General features: G+C 39.1%; 1 protein-coding gene across 2 annotated transcripts in view; it reads right to left on the bottom strand.

Moving 5' to 3' along the window:
• Positions 1–418: 418 nt before the first annotated feature.
• The window catches only part of PDGFD (platelet derived growth factor D), a 230,294-nt gene continuing 210,525 nt past the window's right edge, over positions 419–20,187 (bottom strand). For both annotated transcript variants that reach the window (XM_061202621.1, XM_061202622.1), the window contains exons 6-7: positions 12,237–12,451; positions 419–2,990 (exon numbers count right to left, since the gene is read on the bottom strand). In XM_061202621.1, coding sequence (XP_061058604.1) covers positions 2,865–2,990; positions 12,237–12,451 — 341 coding nt within the window. In that variant the 3' untranslated portion in view covers positions 419–2,864. The remainder of the gene's footprint in view (positions 2,991–12,236; positions 12,452–20,187) is intronic.

Here is a 20,187-nt window from a genome sequence, read left to right as displayed (position 1 = left end):
GGAAAAGGTGTGAGGGTGGACATAATGTTATTGATTCCAGGTCCGCAAGGAGAGAGAGGCTGTGTACTCTCCAAAGTAAGGAATGTCAGAGGAGAATATCTTTCATTAAAAGGCCTGCAGGGAACAAACAGTCAAACAAAGAAGCAACAACAGCAGCAAGAAAACAACAAAACCCAAGTCCCACTTAATTTCCGGTTTCTGGTGGCTTCAGGAAGGGACAAAGTAAAAGCCTGTTTTCAGGGAACAACGTTCTAAAACCAGGCCTGCAGAAATCACCCGATCTTGTCACTCCAAGCAGCTGCATGTGTTTGGGGAAGTAGGTTTGTAACATTGTGCACCTTTTAAAACTGCAGTTGAGTACTAAATAATGGAGTAGTTTTGTTCGTAAGCAATATTTATTTTTCATGAAGATAGGAGGCATATTACATTTGTAATAGAAAATGCTACAAGACGAAAAAGCTGCATGTTACTGATATGACAAAAAACATGAAAAATTCTACTTACAAAAGTGCTCTGCCCTATAAGAACATATTGAACAGAAGGCATTATTCCAGGTGAGTGAGCCATGCAGAAATGAGGATTTATTAGGATTTATTTTGAAATGTAATTTGTACGGTGAGCTTTTTATCCCTTTGATGGCAGTGAAACAGATTTATTGGCTACATGTTTGTTAGAAGTGCAATAGATAACAGATAACCAAGGGAGAAGTTTTAATAAAACACTCAGGAAAGAAAAAAACAGGTGAGTGAATATGCCTGCTTACATTTCAGCTAATAAATAAAAAGTACAGATGGGGCTTTAACTGAAAACCATCCTGGTTATTGCAACCTGGAAGGTTTATTGAAAACTGGGTAGAACACTCTAATTCTTCATACTTACAGCTGAACAAGCTAGAGTGATATAACACAAATTTGGGTTTTGGTACAGGAAGGCTATGTTTTCATAGGAAACTTGGAAGAGGCGTGAAGGGGAAGAGTGGTTCCTGATTACTAGAGGGTCTGCCTCAGCTATTTTTGATTGTGCTCTGGAATTTTGGGCAACTCAGCAATATAGTATTTATTTTTATCAGTCATCCCCTGAGGTAAAAACACTGGACACTTTCAGGGAAGTTTTGAAGGAACATCTTCAATAAGCATTGGCCTTTCAAAGAGCTGAGCAGAAATGAGCTCCTAAGGATGGTTGAGAACTTGGTCCTGAAAGCACCACGCTCAGAAATCCAAGTATATTTAGGCCGCTCCTCTGACACTGGGACCTAATGAGCCCCAGTCACATAGCCCTCACTCAACTTGGCTGTAGTCAGTAGGGCCCTGGACTCAGGGAAGAAACTGGCTCTCCTATTTTCTGAGATGAAAATTGTCATTCTCTCCGAGCAGTCCCTGAGCTATCTTGATTTCAGTGTCACTCTCTTAAGAGACTTGCTTTGGAGAATGATGAATCACTTCTTACGCCTGGAGTCAGCCTCTGAGGTCTTAACAGACATTAAGGAGCCGGGGAGGAAAAATTACTGTAAGTACCAATAATAACCCCCAGTGCAAAGACTGCTTCCTAGTGTAGAGCAGGGCCGAACTTGTGCACCCACAATTTACAGTGTTGCTTCTTAGAACAAGCTCCATAGATTTGGAAAGAACCAGAGACCCCAGATCTAATTTCACTTAGTTCAGAAACAGGAATTCATCTGAATTGAATGGTGAGTGAGTACATGATTAGGAATCTACATCAATAAAACTGGGTTGTTTTAATACACAAAAGCTTCTAGGCTATAAATAGTCCATAATGGCTTGCCAAATATAAAATGCCATTGTAAATCCATGTCTGTATATCGAAGAGACAGAAACACAAAAGCAAGATACGTAAAATTAACTGGCATAATTTGGAGAGTATGTATCCATTATTAAATATGGATCCCATTCAAATATTCCATCCGATTCCCAGTTATGTTAATATTTCAATGCTCACTTTTTTGACTTTCAACTGCCCACATTTTTCAATGAACACTATTTTGAAAGGCTCATGCAGAGTCCTCATGCCATTCTCCAAAGGAGTTACTTCCGCGGAGAGGTTTTTGAAAAGAAACAATTCTGCTCTAGCTTATAAATTGTCTCTCATAGGGTTATAATAATAAACCTTGTGAGAATTTTTTGGAGATAGGTGTTAATGAATTTGCATGTGTCAGCAAGACACATAAAAAGAAGCCTTAATTTCTAAAGCACCTATATTATTATGACATGCTTTTGGAGACAGGTAATTATTGTCTATATAGCCAAGTATGTAGTACATCTCGTGAGAAAAATGGTTAGGAATGTGTTCTTCCCAGAAACCACATTTTTCCTTTTTTTATAATTAAGATATATGCATAAGAAAAATCTCATTTATTGGTTTTTAATATACAGGGTGCTTTCTTTAAAAGAGCAAGATCCAAAATTGTTTTGTGATTCAAAACTTAAAAATAAACAAATTCATCTTCCAAATCTTCCAAAGACATGTTCCATGTATTTACTATGTCCCTTATTTTGTCAGATTTTAAGGGTCTAGATAATTAAACCATAGGTAAGCTCTGGTATACCTGGTTATATATACTGAATAAACCATATGATCTATTTACACAGGGACATGGATATATATACATATATATCCTCAGACACTATTATTAAATGCAATCCTATATTCTTGGATATAGAGATTGATGATACACCTTTCTACTTCTCATGGCACTAACAAAGCTAGGTTGAAACTCAGCAACCACTTGTATTCATTGCTTTGCAGGCTAATAGTAAGTTCGGTTGCTGGTGGGAAAGGGGTCTCTTACCACACCCTCCTTAAAATAAAGGTTCTTTCATGCTTAATGTAAGTATGTGCACATTGTTTTATCGAGGTGGTCTTGAGCTGCAGATACAGTCGCACCGCTCATGGTGATCCAACTGGATGTCAACGAGAGCCATGTGCTTCGCTCTGCCCCTCCTCTTGAAATGGCCAGGCTCAAACTTTAACACCTAGGACAAAAAGCATTTCCTGTTAGAAAGCGCCTGATGTATAACTCAACTACATACCACTTATTCTGTTTATGACAACTGGTTCTTAAGCCTTCGAGGATCCAATGAAAGCTATGTGCTCGCTCTTAGATTGCACACGTGTAAATATTTTTACAGACAATCACCAACTCCTTAAAGTAATGGAGTTCACTGATCATAGAGTAATGCCTCCTGCATTACCTACCTGCAGTACCAAGATGACTTCAGGTGTCTGAGCAGGTATTTACTGAGAGCTTTCTAAGGGCCTGCTTTGTGCCAAGTGCTGTCCCAAATATTATCATAAAGATTCTTCTGACCAAAGCATGTGTTATGGATGAATATAATACTGAGCATATTATTATCTCTTTAGACAGGACAACGAATAAAGTCATGAACATAAGATGCTGGTATGGCTAAATGTTTGGTTGACGTAAAACATTTTGCCCTGACGAAGGTCATTAGTGGCCATAAATAACTGAAAATGTGTGTATGTTCTTACATATTTGTTAAGATATAATACCTATTACAATTCGAAACAGATCATGCTCCACTAAGATCTTTGTACATTAATACCTGTATAACAGTACATTTCTTGAATTAATAAAGTACATCCTTAATTTTTTACATTAATAGGTTTAAATGTAATTTTTTGAATTATTAAGCTTAAATGGGAGCTAACTCTTCTTCCCTAGTGTGGCCTTCACTGAAGTCAATATTTGCCATCATATGCACAAATACTGGTTTTCTATACACTCCACAGTCAGTTTAATTGCTTCGTGCTTTATATTCTGAGGCTCCTGTTAGCCTTTATTTTTGATTTTGTTCTACTTTCCCTTTTAGACTTTAAACTCTGCATGACACCACATGCTACATATATTATGTAGCATTTTATGGTTTTCAAAGAATTTGCACAGATACACTATTTCATTTGCCCTCAGACAAACCTTGTCACACAGTAGAGAAGGTATCTTTATTCACAATTTATAGGCAGGAGAACTGAGATTCCAAAGGCCAAGTGCCAGAGTCTTCTGGCAACCTGGAGCTGGGAGCAGGGCTTTTGTCCTCTAGGCTTCTAGCACTCTCGAACCCAAGGACCCAACACCTCTCCAATGTGGTTAGGATTTCCTTTTGTGTCTCAAAGCTGTGTCAGGCACACATGTGAACTGAAATGGGGACCTGATGCTTGGTATACGTTGGTCCTAGATGAAGATTAGATGCTTTCAAGGTTGTATAACTTTTCATGGCATCCCCACAATTTTTTACTATGGATTGTCTTCCCAGCAATTTTCTCATCCTCCCATTACCTGTTTCAAGTCATAAACAAACCAAAACCATCTACTAGGACACTAGGCCTAGAGTCCTCAGTCCTCATGTGTCCCCTTTACTTTAGCATTTAGCCCTGTTGTTCCATAAGAGTTCTGTGGGGCGGGTCATTTGTTCAATGTTCAATAAAGCTAAGGAGCCTGGACTCTGCTAACACAGAGTGAAATACTGAGTCCCATTTGTAGAAGAGCTTCAAAAGAATATTGTGAATACAAAACTGGGGTGGGTTGGGTGGGAAGGAATGCCCCAGGAGAGTTCATGAGGGAGGCATAAAGACTCAAAACTACTTGATTGTAGTAAAGCTAGTCCAGATGCCAGTTTTGATAGCTAATTATATTATCTTTTTTACCTGCAATTCTACTGCACTTACACTATGTATCACACAAGTTCACATGACGTATGATGCTTTCTCTCTATTAATTGTATTACAAATGCCTTGAGGACAAGGATAGCAAAAATAATCACTAACATTATTGAGTTTTTACTAGATGCCACACACTGTTGTGACTTTGCAAGTATTAAATGTTTTGGATGTCACTGAAATACTATGAGACAGGTACTTTTCTAATTTTGTTCCCAGATAAGGAAAGAGAGAGATTAAGGTTACAGAGCCAGTGACTGGTGTAACCAGTATTTGACTCCGTGTGGCCTAACTCGTATCCTTACCTGGAAATTGAAATTTTGTTTGTGCAGGTCAGCAGCATGTTGGGAACATAGTAGCTGCTGAAGAATGCACCTGGGTGAACGCGGTGGGTGATGCTGCCAGTGCAGAAGTATGGAACATATGTTCACGGTGTCTCCTCCCTGCATCTCCTCTACCCCAACCTCCAACAAACAGATGGGGCAAAACAAAACAAGCCAAGAAATAGAGGCCAAAATGAAGTGGTCTATGCTTTGCATCACTTTTAAGCCTTTCACAATTGTGAAATAAAATTTCAAGTATCGAGAGCAGAATGACAATGACATTTGCCTTTCCCTGCTCCCATGTTCTCTCCTGCTGGGTCTCTAAAGAAAATAAAAGCTGTTGCATCTCTGTGAAAAAATAAGTAACCAAAGTGATGGATGAAGAGTATATTGCATTTTGGGGTATTAAATACCCTGCCCATGACAGATATGAAAGCCCTACTGTGCCATATTTGGTCAAAATGCCTTGGAAGGGGTTAAGGGTTGGGTTCCTACAACTTTGCCAAGAATTTCTCTAATATTAGTCACTGTTGTGCAGCCTATAAACCAGATTTGGGAGCTGGAATATTCAGGGTAAGAAAATGATTCCTAAGAAGCTGAGCATATGATAAATATTCTCTGTTTAAAAAAGACCATTATCAAAGCCTAATATGTTGCCATGACTGATATCTATAAAATCAGTGCTCTGTTGATTTGCTTCCTCTTTTGATGACAAATGAAAGTGTGTGTCTTGGGATGAGAGCAGAGCCTGACCAGTTTTTCTAACTGGTCTCCTGATTGTTCAGGGATTTTCCCTGTGTTTTATATTAAGCCACGTGAGCACAGTATATATGTGTTTTGCTGATAAGAGGAGAAAAATGAATTGGCAGACACTTTTCCAGACAAGACAGGAAAGCATTGTTTGAACAAAGTGGAAATTGGACTGCTTTACTGGCTGATCACAGCACTGATGTTCAAAGCTTTCAGGCCATGTAATAGTCTTAGGTTCAGGTACACAGCATTGAAAGGAGGAAGAAAGCAAAGCTGATTTGAGAGAGCATGAAAAGTTAAAAGAAAAATGAAAAGCCTTTATCTGAGAAAGCAAACTGTCTATGGGTTATCTGGTCACCTTTAAAGGAAAGGAACCATTGAATTAATTACAGCTGCCAAAGGACACTCACTAATAGGTACCATCACAAAATGCTTTCCTATTTTCTGAGCTTTGATTCACAGCTGCAAGCACACACACTGAAATAAAAATCCACGGAGGAGCAGCCAGCCATTTCTTATCACCTATGGGTGAAAATGGCAATCTTGGCCCTTCTCCACCATCTGGAAAACCACATGAAGCCAAGGAAAGATGACTTTTACTAAATGGAGAATGACTGAGCCAGTTGGCAGCTTTCATACCACTACACAAAATCAAAGATGCTCAGTTTGCAAATCACCATAACACAAAAGATATTTAACTACGGTTACTCGCCTTGTTGCCCATAAACCACTGAATGAATCATTGTCGTAAAGCTATTACACTAATAAAACAATACTAGGCAGAAAAGCTATCTGCCAAGTTGAGTTCTTGTTTACTGCGAATATAAAAAAGGTTGTTAAGGCCTTGTAACAGTTCTCAAATTAATGGCTGACATAGGAACACAAGTACATATTTCAGGACACATGCATTGTATAAACCTGAATCATTAAGAGTTTATTTAAGGTTCTACCCAACTCCTAAAGCAGGTAGCATTCAGTACACATAGTTTCTTATCTTAAGAAAAAAAAAGCTTCATATTTTTGCTTCCATTTTGATTTCTTTCATGCTTACAGACTTTATGAAAAATGTTAAGATTTTTAAGGACTGGTAGTCAACTTTTCTGAAACCTCAAGTGACTACAAGCAAAAATATTTTGAGAAGGGATAACATATTATTTTCTACCTGGGTCATTGCTCATCTTGCAGGTGATAGTTTCAAGGGAAGCTGAGACATAGTCCTCAATAAGAAAGACACAAATAACAGAGTTCAGCAATGTTTTGCTGACAAGCTAAGTATGAAGGTGACCAAAGGCGGGGGTTATACTATGGGTCTATACAACGCTCGTGAATTTTCAGAATGCAATCTTGACCTCTAAAAGTAAGTGGACATTTACTTATAATTGAAATTTTCTGTGAGCACTTTGGGGTGTATTTAGCCACAGTTCTACCTTCAGAGAACTAAACAGGTAAATGATTTTGACAGCACTTTAGAGGGTTAATGACTACACGTTCAGCCCACCAATTGCAGAAAACATAATGGAAGCCTAGCTGGGCACCAAGTTTCAGAGCACTGCATTAGCACTGAGTATCATTCATGTCACAGATAGGTCTTTGTCTACCTGGGGAGTATCATGCCCCACGGCAGGTTTGCTAAACTTTGGCAGGAAGGCCTAATGTGAAGCCAGAGCTCCAAGGGAAAGGATGTATGCACTCCGTAGTACTTAGAGAGTCCCTTCACCAGTGAGTCATTCGGGCCATAAGGGAGTCAGAACTGAGAAGGCCCGACCACATTCTCAGAAAATTCCACCCACATCTGTCTAGTGCTTTACAGTCTTCAGATGCTTTCATTCTACCAGGATCCCCAAGAGATAAGTAGCACAGGTATTACTACCGAAGAGTGAATAAACTTTTTTATAAGCATTCTATAAACAGTAACTGTTCCAGATCATATATCTTTGTTCTTTTGCATTTACTTAGCACTTCAACCACCAATTTGTTTACATTCCTAACACAATTTCAGTAAAATAAGATTTAGGGAGTAGGTGAATGGATATCATATAATTTCAGATCTGTCGGGGAACTCAAAATTGTAGGTTATCGTGGGGAGTAAGTGAGCAAACCCGAGGCCCTGGGGAGTTTTAAGTAGCTGGCCCTAGGTGGCCTCCCATGTGATCCCACATCTTCTCTCTTCAGTTGTGTGATTTTTTTTCTCTATTGTCTTGTCTCTTCTAGGAACACACAGGAAAGGCCTGCAAGAGAGTTGTCTCATGGTCTCACTCAAAGACGGAGAAAGAGGAAGAAGCAGGGAGACTATATAAGCTCTAGAAATGCTGTTTCCAGAAAAAGAATAGAAAAGAGATTTTCTTGACTTCTGTTATGGTTAGTTAATCATAACCCCAAAACTCATTGCCTTTGCCATAGAGTAGAAACCTTTTGAAAAAAATTGCTTTCCTGTCTCGCTGGTTTCAATTTGCAATTTTACCTAAATTTGTTTCAATGACAGATGCTTAAAACATGTAAAAATTAAAAGTACCATTCTTTTATCTCAAGTCTAAAGCTCAACATTTTATTACCTCTAATTAATCTTTTGTTTCATATATATAAATATCTGCTTACATCTTCTAACTCAAACTGTAATGGGCAGCAAATTTTTAATATAAAATTCATATACTTAAAGTAAAGTTAAAATAAAAAGAATCCTCCAAAGTCATTTTTTCATTTTTTCAAGCAACAGGAATGATTCTAGATGTTGTAAATATGCCAGACACAGAGATGTGTCTAGGCTTATGCTGTTCAATATGGTAGTCCCTAGCCATGTGTAGCTATTTACATTAAATTAGTTAAAATTAAATAAAATTAAAAATTCAGTTTCTCATTTGCATTACACACATTTCAAATACCCCATAACCACATGTTGCTAGTGACTACCAGATTGGATAGTACAGATATGGAACATTCCTATCACTGCAGAAAGTTCTACCAGATAGTGCAGGTATATCAGCATTGTGACAAAATCATGAGAGGAAGGACAGAGAAAATTAACTTCTATCTTTCTCTCTCTGTTGTCTCCTAAGTTTTTGGCTGTTGACTGAATGGACATAGCCAGGAGACCAAAAGATAAAAAAATAAACCAGTAAGTATTAATTTAAAAGGTCACCATATTTTTAGGAAATATCCCTTCATTACACATTATCAAGGAAAGATAACTAAAATAATAGCACCCTCTAATTGTCTACACAATATGTTTTCTGGAACTTCCCCTTTTTAAGAATCACTACCAAAAGTATTTTTTTATATCCTACATATTCCAAGAAGCATAGAAATGTTGCTAGGAAAAAGACTTTAACAGGATACCTATAAAATTTTGAGAACAGGAAATAATACAGATGGTAACATTTTATTGCACAGTGAAAAATGCTCAGAGCCCTACAGGAGAAGTCGCATGACCTGGGAAAAGAGCAATGATATTAACTTCCTTCTATTTATAATTTCTAATTATTGGTAATTTTATAATTATACATTTTAATTTCTTGGATTTTACTCCTTAAATGTTGAGCTTTGAAATATCTGTGGAGTCATACAGGCCTGCTTATGTGACAAGTTCTAGTCACCCCCTTAATGGTGCTCATCTGTCATGAAAACTCATTTCACATCTCATCAGTTACAACCAGGAGCTGGGGAAACCAGTTTCTCATTTCTCTGAGTTAAGAATACAGACACAGAACTAATAGAATAGAGGACAAGGATTCTTCCCTAATGAGACTGAGCTCAAGCAACCCCCATTTCTGGAAATGGAACAAGCCTCCTGCTCTTTTCCACAGGGCACTGGACAGAGTGGTCACTGTGACACATTTCAAAGGTATTTTAGGAGTTTGGGGCAAGTGTGCCAGCCGTGTGTGTTCCAGGTATGCAGTTACTGACTGAATGATTGATGCTGTTTTGTCCCTTTGTCCAGAACTCAGCAGAGTGATTTTGTACAGAGCTCAGCAGACTCCGAGAAGTAAAAATATCATGACATGTTTCAAAGACGTGATTTAGACAGCAGTTTCAAAAATATGCCAACATTTTAAACCCACTCATGTGACTGAACAAAGAGATCAAGGGCTTCCCCTTCTAGATATTAATTGTGAACAGAAATTTACAGGTAACAGCTCCTGTGTACAGAGACAAGAATAGACCTAAGAAAAGGACCCTTCAGACTCCTTCAGAGTTAACTGTCTGGGAGGTGAGGGTCCTTTTGGGTGTATGTTTAACTCTGTGTTTCCACAATAAGCAATTTAAAAAATCAAACTGCAACTTCTATCTGAGCGGAGAGTCAAGATGAAAATAAAGCATCAAAGGCCTGAACTCTCATGTTTTTCCTCACAGTTAAGACTACGTAGAGATCTTGTCACTTCCTGGCTTATTTTAACTCGAACCAAATTACTGAATTCTGCATTTGTCCTCAGGGTATGACTCAACAATACAAAATTCATCGTTCTTAGACACAAAGGACAAAGTCCAATCTACAGTTCATCAGGTCATACAAAAATAAAACACAATGAACACAGTCAACAGCATTCTCTGGATATGAGAACAGATATTTTTTTTACTTTGAAAACTGTGGGGTGGAGTAAGAAATTCTTGTGACTAAGAAAACCAGCTCCATGCCGGTCTAAAATCGTGTGTCCCCGTCTGTCTGAGGTAAGCAGGGTTATTGTGGTCTCCGACCTCCTGCATTTCCCAAGTTGAAAATACTGCTTATGACGTATCCCTTTTCATTTAGCTCAGAAATTACCTCCTAACTTATTGTTTTATTGTTTTCAGGATAACAAAATGGTTGTATAAAGCGGGAGATTTTATTTAGGGAGCACCATCTATTCTTTTGTTTTGGTGGATACTGATGAAAAGCAACTCAAACAATAATTCCTAACAATAGTGTTTGCTTCATACTTTAGTTTATATATATATATATATATATATATATTTTTTTTTTTTTGGTCTGCATGGGTCTTTGTTGCTGCGTGTGGGTTTTCTCTAGTTGAGGCGAGCGGGGGCTACTCTTCGTTGCGGTGTGCGGGCTTCTCACTGCGGTGGCTTCTCTTGTTGTGGAGCACGGGCTCTAGGCACGTGGGCTTCAGTAGTTGTGGCATGTGGGCTCAGTAGTTGTGGCTTGCGGGCTCCAGAGTGCCGGCTCAGTAGTTGTGGCAAACGGGCTTAGTTGCTCCGTGGCATGTGGGATCTTCCCAAGCCAGGGCTTGAACCCATGTCCCCTGAATTGGCAGGTGGATTCTTAACCACTACGCTACCAGGGAAATCCTTTATTTTATATTTTAGACATATTTCAATAAGATGTTTCACATCTTATAAAATGCACTTCATATGCACCGTTTTATGTGATTCCCCAGAACCATCCTGTACGGGATTATCGGATATAATTTCTTAGTCCTATTTCACGCACATGAAAACCGCGTCTCTAAACTTTAGTGACTCACAAAATCAGGAAGTAATAGGGTTACCATCAATTTCAAGAGCAGTGCTAACTCTCCTTAAGTTCACTCTTTCTTTAATCTTCAATAAAGTGCTATATATTTTAAAAAAAGAGAGCACAGTGTTACTAGTGATAAGAATATAGACTTTAGAAACAGTTGATCAGTTTAGGTCCTGGCTCTGTGAGTTACTGACCAAGTCACGCTGGTCAATCTACTGCTGGTCTCAGTTTACTCATCTATAAAAAGGGAATAAAAATAGCACTCCCCTGTCAGCATTGTGGAGAAACTGCCAAGTGAGTTAATGATTGCTTACAATGATGTCTGGTACACAGTAAAGGCTTACATGCATTCCCTGTTATTATCATCAAAGTTTACTGCTCTCCTTAAATTTTTGTTCCTCTTATATCTTTAGGTTTACTTTTGTTTATTTTTGCATAATTTCAGAGCTGATTCCTCAGAGCACTCAGTCACATTTAGGAAAAATTAGTACTTCTGGAAGAAAAATATTTCCATATTTAGAAAATGAAAAAGTCTCTGACAATGTATCTTTTCTGACAATTTATATTTTGCTATCTTTACCCTGCTTCATTTTTCAATGACTTGATTGAATTAAAGTTTGGCTCTTAGCATTTTCTTAACATAACCTAGATTTACAGTCATACACTGTAAATGAATCCCATCATATTTCTATAAGGAAGCCAAGTAAGCTCTCAAATTACTGCATCATACATTTGATTGTGTATACTAACAAGAATGTTGTCAACCCACGTGGTATACTATGAATAAGGGTAAGAAAAAGGAAACCCTTCTTCAGGATACACTCTCCCCAGGGCACCTGGCTTGGCAAATTTAGCTTGAGTACAATTTCCCAATCATCCCCCTGGGAGGTGCCCCTGTGCAGTGAACAACGTGAACAACCAACGCAATGGCCCTGTTTCCCAGCAGCCTAGAGATTACAGGACTTTTGCAGCTGAAAAGGCTAAATGCAGCACTGCAACAAAGAAATCTGAAAACGGCATACCTCGTGATACTTCCTCACAGTTTTCCCTGAATTGCACGTACAGGACTTCCAGCTGACAGTTCCACAGCCACAGTTTCCTCCACAGCGTTGCACGAGGAGGCAGCGTGGAAAGAAGACCACATTGGTCACCTTCAGCTCCTCTCTCAAGTTGACCGAGTAATTCCTGGGAGTGCAACTGTAACGCTTGACGTCATCATTGAGCCTGTCCAGGTCAACTGTAAGAAACACAGCACCGTGTAAGCAAGTGCACGACTGCGGCATACACACTCGGCACACATTTTTGCGAACAGGCTGGGAAGATTCTGTGAGGACAGCCTTAACTCAGGGCTTGAATCTATCCTTGGGATCTCAGTTACTACACCAAACACCAAAGATGGAAAATCTAATTTCTCTTTTGATCCTATCTGCCCTTCAAAAAAAAAAAAAAGTCAACAACAGCAAAGAGAAAACTAAAAACCTTCAAAAACTTAGTTAAATCTATATCTTGGCTCAATTTTCCTTGCACTTTTTTAATGCAAAAAAAAAAAAAAAGTTCCAAGGAAATAAAATGTAACATTCAGCAATTTAAAATAATTGTCTTTGTTTTAAAAAACATGTGTGTGTGTATCTTCTTGATTCTAAATAACTCCTGACTGTAAGCCATTACTTAAATAAAATTTGAATTATATCAGGGACACATTAGGGAGAATTACTCTAATCGATGCACCTGGCAGTGAAATTTTACAAGTAAATGTGAGGAATAAAAAGGTTTTTGCTTCATTTTAACTCCGAGGTCAACCAAAATGTCAAAGGACATGGCTTTTTGGGGGTTGTGAATATGATGGAATTTTGTGCATTGGGTCCTAGATGGCAGTATAGCGTACTGGTTAAGTGCTTGGGCTCTGCAGTAAAGCTACAGCTGCACTCACATCATGGCTATGCCTCCTTTTAGTTGGAAAGTTACTTGACTGCTCCAAACCTCTGTTTCTTCATCTATAAAATGTAAATAGTATAACTTTACTTATTTCACAGCAATATTTGAAGTATTGAATGCAGTGTGCCTGGTACTGATTAATGCTGGTTATTTTATTCATCTTGATTCATTTTGATTTTTTCTCCAATATTTTCCCTTTAAAGTCAAATGGTCAATAACTTAAAAAAAATTTTTTTTCAGATCTTTCTCCTCTATTTCTCTCTTTTGGCTGTTATTCTATGTAAATGATTATCTGGAGGGGGTTGGTTATTGGGACTTCTATGAATTAAGAGCATCACCCTAAATTTTCAAATTTTAGTCATTAATATTTTACTTGAGTTAAATTTGTATTATTGTACTATATAAATTACATTTTAATTTGTGGTCTCAAAATCCATCTAATCGCCCATCTATTTGGCATCCAAATCATCTGGCGGGTGAATGTACATGACTATCTTCTCACAAGAATGCAGTTAGAAGAGAGTCCTTTGTCCCCCCCGGTTTCCACACCATTTCCGAGTGCACTTCCCTTGTCACCAGCCAGGCCACCACAGAAGGAATCCCACAAACGTTAGGCAGTTATCATCAGGCTTACTCTGGATTCTAGCCCCATTAAATGTCTTAGTCCTAAACCAAAACTGCTTGAGGAATAGTAAGGAGTGCTCTTTTGGGGTAGAGGTCAAAGGCTAAGGATGCTGTCAGTAGAATGCATCTGAACGAAACAGAAATAAAAGAAGGCAGGAGTGGGCGAAGAGTCCACTTAACACCATGAAGTCAGCTAAAAGGCTGGCCATATGGTCAATGACCCCTTGAATGAGGAATTAAATGGCAATTGGACTAATGCTCTGCCTTGAGTGCCTTTGATTCTCAAGGGCAGGGATTTTCCCCCAACTGTTATATGCTGAGCCCAGGACACTGTGGTGTCTGAATAAATGCTAAATAATTACTGTGCATAATTTATTGCTTTTTTCCCCTTCCTTTGTAAAGACATGTCATAAGTTTAGCTATAATCAAGCCAGATTTAAAGTGAATGAACTCTGTCTTGGGAAAGGAACCATTTTATTGCTGCTAAAGCCCTGAAAATAACTGCAAGCAAAGCAGAAAGGATTACGTAAATGGATTAAGAAGTGCACCAATCATCCATTACAAGTGTCACCTAGAGATAAATACTGATGCTGGCTGTGCATTACTGGGCTATGGACAGGGCTAATGCAGAGGGCCAAAGCTGTTGCTTGTGATGATGGGAATATATTTTGTCTAACACCTATTAGCAGGAAGGGGTTGTGGCATATGGAAGGCAGAGAGGCATGGGAAGGAAGTAACAGTACTCAGTGTACTTGAGTTTAGCCAGTCCTCTGCTAGGCACATGATACACTGGACTACCTGTCGTTGTTCCCCACCCTCTTTTTTTTTCCCCCACCCTTTTGAGATGTGTATTACTTACTCAAAGTGAATACTAAGTAGGAAAACTGGGCTTGAAGTCATTCTCTCTTTTGCCTCATGGTCTCTGCCACATCAGGCAGAGTTGGGGGATGGCAGGCAACCTTATAGCTGAAGGAGGAAGATCGACCTCCCTGGCACTGTATCAAGCTTTCCCGTATGGCATTGTGCTAGGACTGGGGTAGTAAATGGCTACACCCTTATCTCCAGAATATGTCCAAGCCAAACTACAGTATGATTCCCTGTGGGAATTCAGCTAACCCCCAAAGTGCTGTCAACAAATCAGGGTAGGCATGTATGCCTTACTCATCTTGGAACAAAACTCTTCACATTGTATAACTGTTTTACTGACTAGCACTGGTTACTTCCGTTCCCTACCTGCCATGAAGAGATTTACGATGTTCTCAGTTTTATGCATCAATTCACTAACGTGACTCAGAACTGTGACCCAGTGTGACTGCTGTAGAATCCAGCTGCCCTGCTTGTCAGGGGATTGAAACCACGAAGGCACTCAATTTAGAACGAGAACTAAAAGGTTCTTCAGAGTGGATGCAAATAACTTCAAAGTGCCACTGCAGACTTTCTGCAGGGGATGCTGAATTTCCAGTCAAAGAAGACTGACTAGGCAGCACAGCAGAGCAGGGAGCCAGACAAAGGGAATGAGTGGCAGTTAAGGCTTCCAGTGCTCTGGTCCGAAGGGAGGCCCTGGTGTGAGCCTCCTGTGAGGGAGGCAGGCCAAGCAGTACAAACTCAGAGAGGGGAGCTGCCCTTTCCATTCCTGCTTCAGTCTCCACAGCAGAATATTACAGAGCAACAAGGATGTTCCAAATTTCATTCAAAGGCCCATTAATTGCACCTAGCTGCCCTTATTTCACCCAGGTGTACGTAATGTTATAATCCTTCTTTTGATGTCCTTTTGAATCTGAGTCTTGCCTTCTCATGGATCTGTGACATTAGTTATGTCTCTGGGCTGTGTACTGACAACCTTATGGAAAGGCTGAGAAGGCTCCACTGCTGTCAAAGCCTTCCTCTGGACATGGTAATCCAACGTGGGCCACTGCCTAGGACCTCAGGGAGCACCCTTTTTTCTGCAGCTCTGGCCTGAAAGTGCAGCCTAGTCACAGAGGTTCCTGGGCTGTGGTAAGAGCTCTGGGATCTGAGCACTAGGGCAGGGATGTGTAAAGCAATGGTACATTGGTGAATGCGCTCACTGGTTCAGTTTCTAATCCATTCAGGCTCAGGTTTGGGAGGAAGGAGAGTCAGCCTGGTCTTTTTTATATTGACCATCTATATTCCTAAGTATCAGGTAGCATGAAAAGTTCTTCACATATACAATTGCATGAAATCCCCATAAATGCTAGGAATTACATACTCTCATTACCCTTACTTTTACACTTGAGAAAATCGAGGCTCTGAGAGGGTAGGGAAAAGAACTTGTCCACAGCCACATACCTAGTCAGTGGTAGAGCCAGAGTCTGAATTCAGGCTTTTTCATTACTCTTGCACTTCTGAGCCCAGGTCTAAAGATTTGAAGGAGGGTGCGAAGAGCAGATTCTACGAGCCCTGCTGGAGTTTTCCGTCTAGAGGTCTACTCGCTGTCAAATGACCTGGCTTCCTAGGTGCATTGCTAGGCACTGACCTGTCACTTTCAAGATGTTGTCAATTACATATACCCAAGCATGTAATCCTGGGCACACACATTCATCTATCAGATTGTACTGGAAATGTACACTGGGTTCTTGAAAATAAACCAGGCAACTGCTCAGAACGTACTTTTTTCTTTGGTATTGAGAAATACAATGAATTTCATATTTTTTCACCTGAAATGAGAGGACTTTTGTCAATTCATGATCTTCACTTTGTCCTCATTTCTCCTTGAATTCCTTCTTGCCCTTACCTACCTGTAGTTTTTTTTATGAAAACCAATCGGAGGTCCACGTAAAGAGTTGGATGGGCTGATAGCAATTGTTTTCAGGGGGCAACAAATGATAGAGCCCTAGAGATTCTTTCTATAGGACAGATAAAGCCAATATTATATTTCACATGCTTGGCAAACACAGCATAGGTAGTGATCAGCTTATGATAAAAATTTAAAAGCCTTTTCTGAATTAATCATTTCAATTTTTTTGTGAATACAAAAATTCATTGTGAAACAAAATAATGTCCTCACATTGAATGTAAGAAAACAATTTTTTCCTTCCCATGCATGTTTGATTCACGGTTTGTTTTGTTCAATAGGAGGATGGTTTCCTTGGGTCAGTTCCTTCTGGGTGTCAAGTTTATTGGTTGGCTTTCACTGTGCTGGCCTTTCATCAGTCTTTATTCTGTTATGTGTGTCACCAGCCTTTTTTCTCTTTATCTTTCTGAATCTGCTAGTGTTCAATTAAACTTCTCTATATTCTTGGAGATAGCCAGTAATCATTTTAATACAACCAAATTGAGCCTTTACAGGCTAAAATTCTTTATGAACTCTCTTAGCAGGCACTCACTAGCAGCCTCTATATCAGTGCAGGTTTGGCAATAGAAGAGCAAGTGCTTGAAGCAGGGCCGTGCCTTTTTTAAAACCATGCTTTTGTCATTCTAGTTTACCTTCTCTGGCATCTCAGTCCACTATGTCATTTTAATCTTCTAAGTCAAAAGGCACATTCACCCTACATCTCCTCTGACCCCTTCACTATATACTCACCACACATTCTCTGCCTTCTATTATAGCACTTACTTTGTAGGCTTTGCTTTATCCTTTTCTTTATTTAGGTGTTTCTTGTCCACTAAACCATAAGGTTCTTGAAAGCAGAGTTAATCATCTTTTTATCTCCCCTCTCCTAGTGCTTTGCCCCTAGTGGAACGACCAAATATAGGTCTTTTAAGTCCACCTCTCCTAAAACCATTTGGTTTCAACAGTTAGAAGCAGCATACTGATGAAAAAACTACAACATTTTTTTTTTTTTTTGTAGTCTAAGCACACATGCCATTTCAGGATATTTGAAATAACTAATTTAATCCAATAAAAAACAACTGGAGTCACTATGGCTCCCCAAGACAAACATTTCTGATTTTTCTTAAATATCTATCTTTTGTGGGATACTCATAAACTTAAAGTCAAAATTAGAAAAAGTTCAGGCCATTTATAGACCACTAATCAATCCAGATTTTCTTTGCAAGGAATAGGTACTCAGTAACTACTATCTAAATGAATCAAACTACTGATGGTTGTTGGGTTAGAATTGAAAAACTAGGGTTCTAGAACCAGCTCTATCAAGGATGAACTGCGATGCATGAAGATTGGCACCAAGACCCATGGGCTCTAGCAGCTGTGCCACATGGGGTAAAGATGCCATCCAGAAGGCTGGCTCTCTGATACACATCTCAAGGTGCTCAGGAATATGTCTTTTGTCAAATGGGGAGTAGTCCCACAGTCTGTTACGTAAAGTGCTTTATTATAAACTTGACTTCGATGTTACAACACTAGATTTATGGCACTTTATGTGGGGGTGGGAGGTAAGGGGAATATATAAATAATTGTAGTATTTTTATACCAAGCAACTAGGGGCTCTCAGCCTTCTTCAAGGTTCATAAATTTCCCGGGAGGAGTCTATTCCTCCTTATGGACATTACAACCTCACTGTGATTTTCAGATTCCCTCTTCTATAAATTAGCACATAATTGTGAAAATTGTTTCCACATTTCAACCCCAATTTGCAAGCGCAAATAAGTCTGGAAAGAACAATTATCTTACAACTTTTAATGAGGGAATATCAGGGTATTTTAAACTTAAAATCATGAATCTCATGACTCCATTTGCTGGTTTAATTTCTGAAGAATGGAAACATTTACCACTTGTATTTATAGAAATTAATCTAAATCACAGTAAAATGTTCCCACTCAGACAATTCCTAATTGTCAGGGTTTAAGCAATGAGCGAATGGAAATTTACTGAGCACCTACTCAAGTCTCATGGAATTCTCATAGCAAACTGTTATCTTAGAGACTACTATTCCCATTTGATAGATGTGGAAACTGAGATGCAGAAGAGTTGAGTGACTTGCCTACAGTCACTGGGCATATAGTAGGCATTTGACAAATACTTGCTGGAAAATGAATGGGTGAGTGCAAGGATATCTGCAAGGCATTGGATTAGGCATGAAAGCAGCTGACACCATCATAAGGCAATTCTCTGAACTCTAGGGGGATGTATGAAGTACATCTATGCAATGAAAAATAAGAAAACAGGTTAGGAGATGAATAAGAATCAAGGAGATCTTTCTCTTGTCTCTCATTTACTAGACTATGAGTCTCTGAGCTTTACGCATTATTGGGTCCCCCACAGCATTAACTTTGCAGCCAACACACCCAGGTTCATGTCATGGCTCTCTACTTTATAGCTGTCGCTGAACCTTTCTGGATTTGTTTCTTTTATTAGATAAAATGGGAATAACAATACTCTCCTGCCAAGAAATTCATTGAGCTTGAATGAGTTAAGTGTTTGAAGCAAGGTCCAGACCCTAGCTCTCAGTAGGTATGCCTCACATTAACCTTGAAATGAGTAAAACAGATCAATGAAGTAAGGTTAAGAACAGATTCACCTAAACCAGAAGTGGCTAAGATTCTGCAATTGGTGATCACTAAGGAAAGGAAGGTCATGTCCACCTTGATCGAAATGTCAGAAAACAATGATGATGTGTTGTTTTTAGTTAAATTTCATGGGACGTAGCACTCAGCACAGTCCTTTGCAAGTAAAGACACTTAATGAGCCAGATGTTCCAGCACCAGCAGTTTCTGCATGAATGTGTGCTCTAGGAAGGGTATGCTCTCTCCTTAAGTCCATAGGGGCACTGAGTACAAGGATGCTGCAGGGGATTCCCAATGTTACACAGGTAAAAATGGGCACAGGGACTACAAGGCAAACCCATTCATCTTTAACAAGAGTGACTGTTGTGGAAAAGGCACAATTTGTCCACCCAGACACTAAAAGTTACCTATGGTTTTCTACTGCAAAATGGATTTCCTAATCAATGTGCATTTGAATTATATGCCTAGATGGGAGGAATAACTTTGATGATGAGAGTGGGCGTAGGATATCCACAAAGATAGACAGCCACTATAGGAGAAAATCAGAGGCTGCAGTGGCAGTAAGAGAATAAACAACCAAAAAGGTCCTTGTCCCTGTGCTGAGATTTTCTTCAAACGTTTTATGTGTGTGCCCTCATAGACACATGTGACACTATAAATGATAATATGGTTTTTATTAATGCTTGCTGGCAAACTGAATGAGTGGGTAATCTAGTTACTTACAAATCATATGGGTTATAAAGAGTGGCTAAAATCTAAAAAATAAGCTTTAAAAAGCAAAAGGGTGCCAGAAATTTCTGGGTAAATATATCATAGAAAAGTTTAGTACTTGGCAATTATTTTGTAAACTTTTCATGAGTGTACTGATTATACAGATACTTAAATATGACAATATTTGGATACTCTGTAGGAGGCTCTCCAGATTACTGATGCTTATCTAAGAGCCTTACAAGGAAGAGAGCAGGGTCCACAGAAATACCTTGGTTCTGT

This window comes from Eubalaena glacialis, chromosome 10 (genome assembly GCF_028564815.1).
Source record: "Eubalaena glacialis isolate mEubGla1 chromosome 10, mEubGla1.1.hap2.+ XY, whole genome shotgun sequence".
NCBI classification, from domain to species: Eukaryota; Metazoa; Chordata; class Mammalia; order Artiodactyla; family Balaenidae; genus Eubalaena; species Eubalaena glacialis.
The sequence above is the reverse complement of the archived record's forward strand: the minus strand, read 5'-3'. Positions and strand labels throughout refer to the sequence as shown.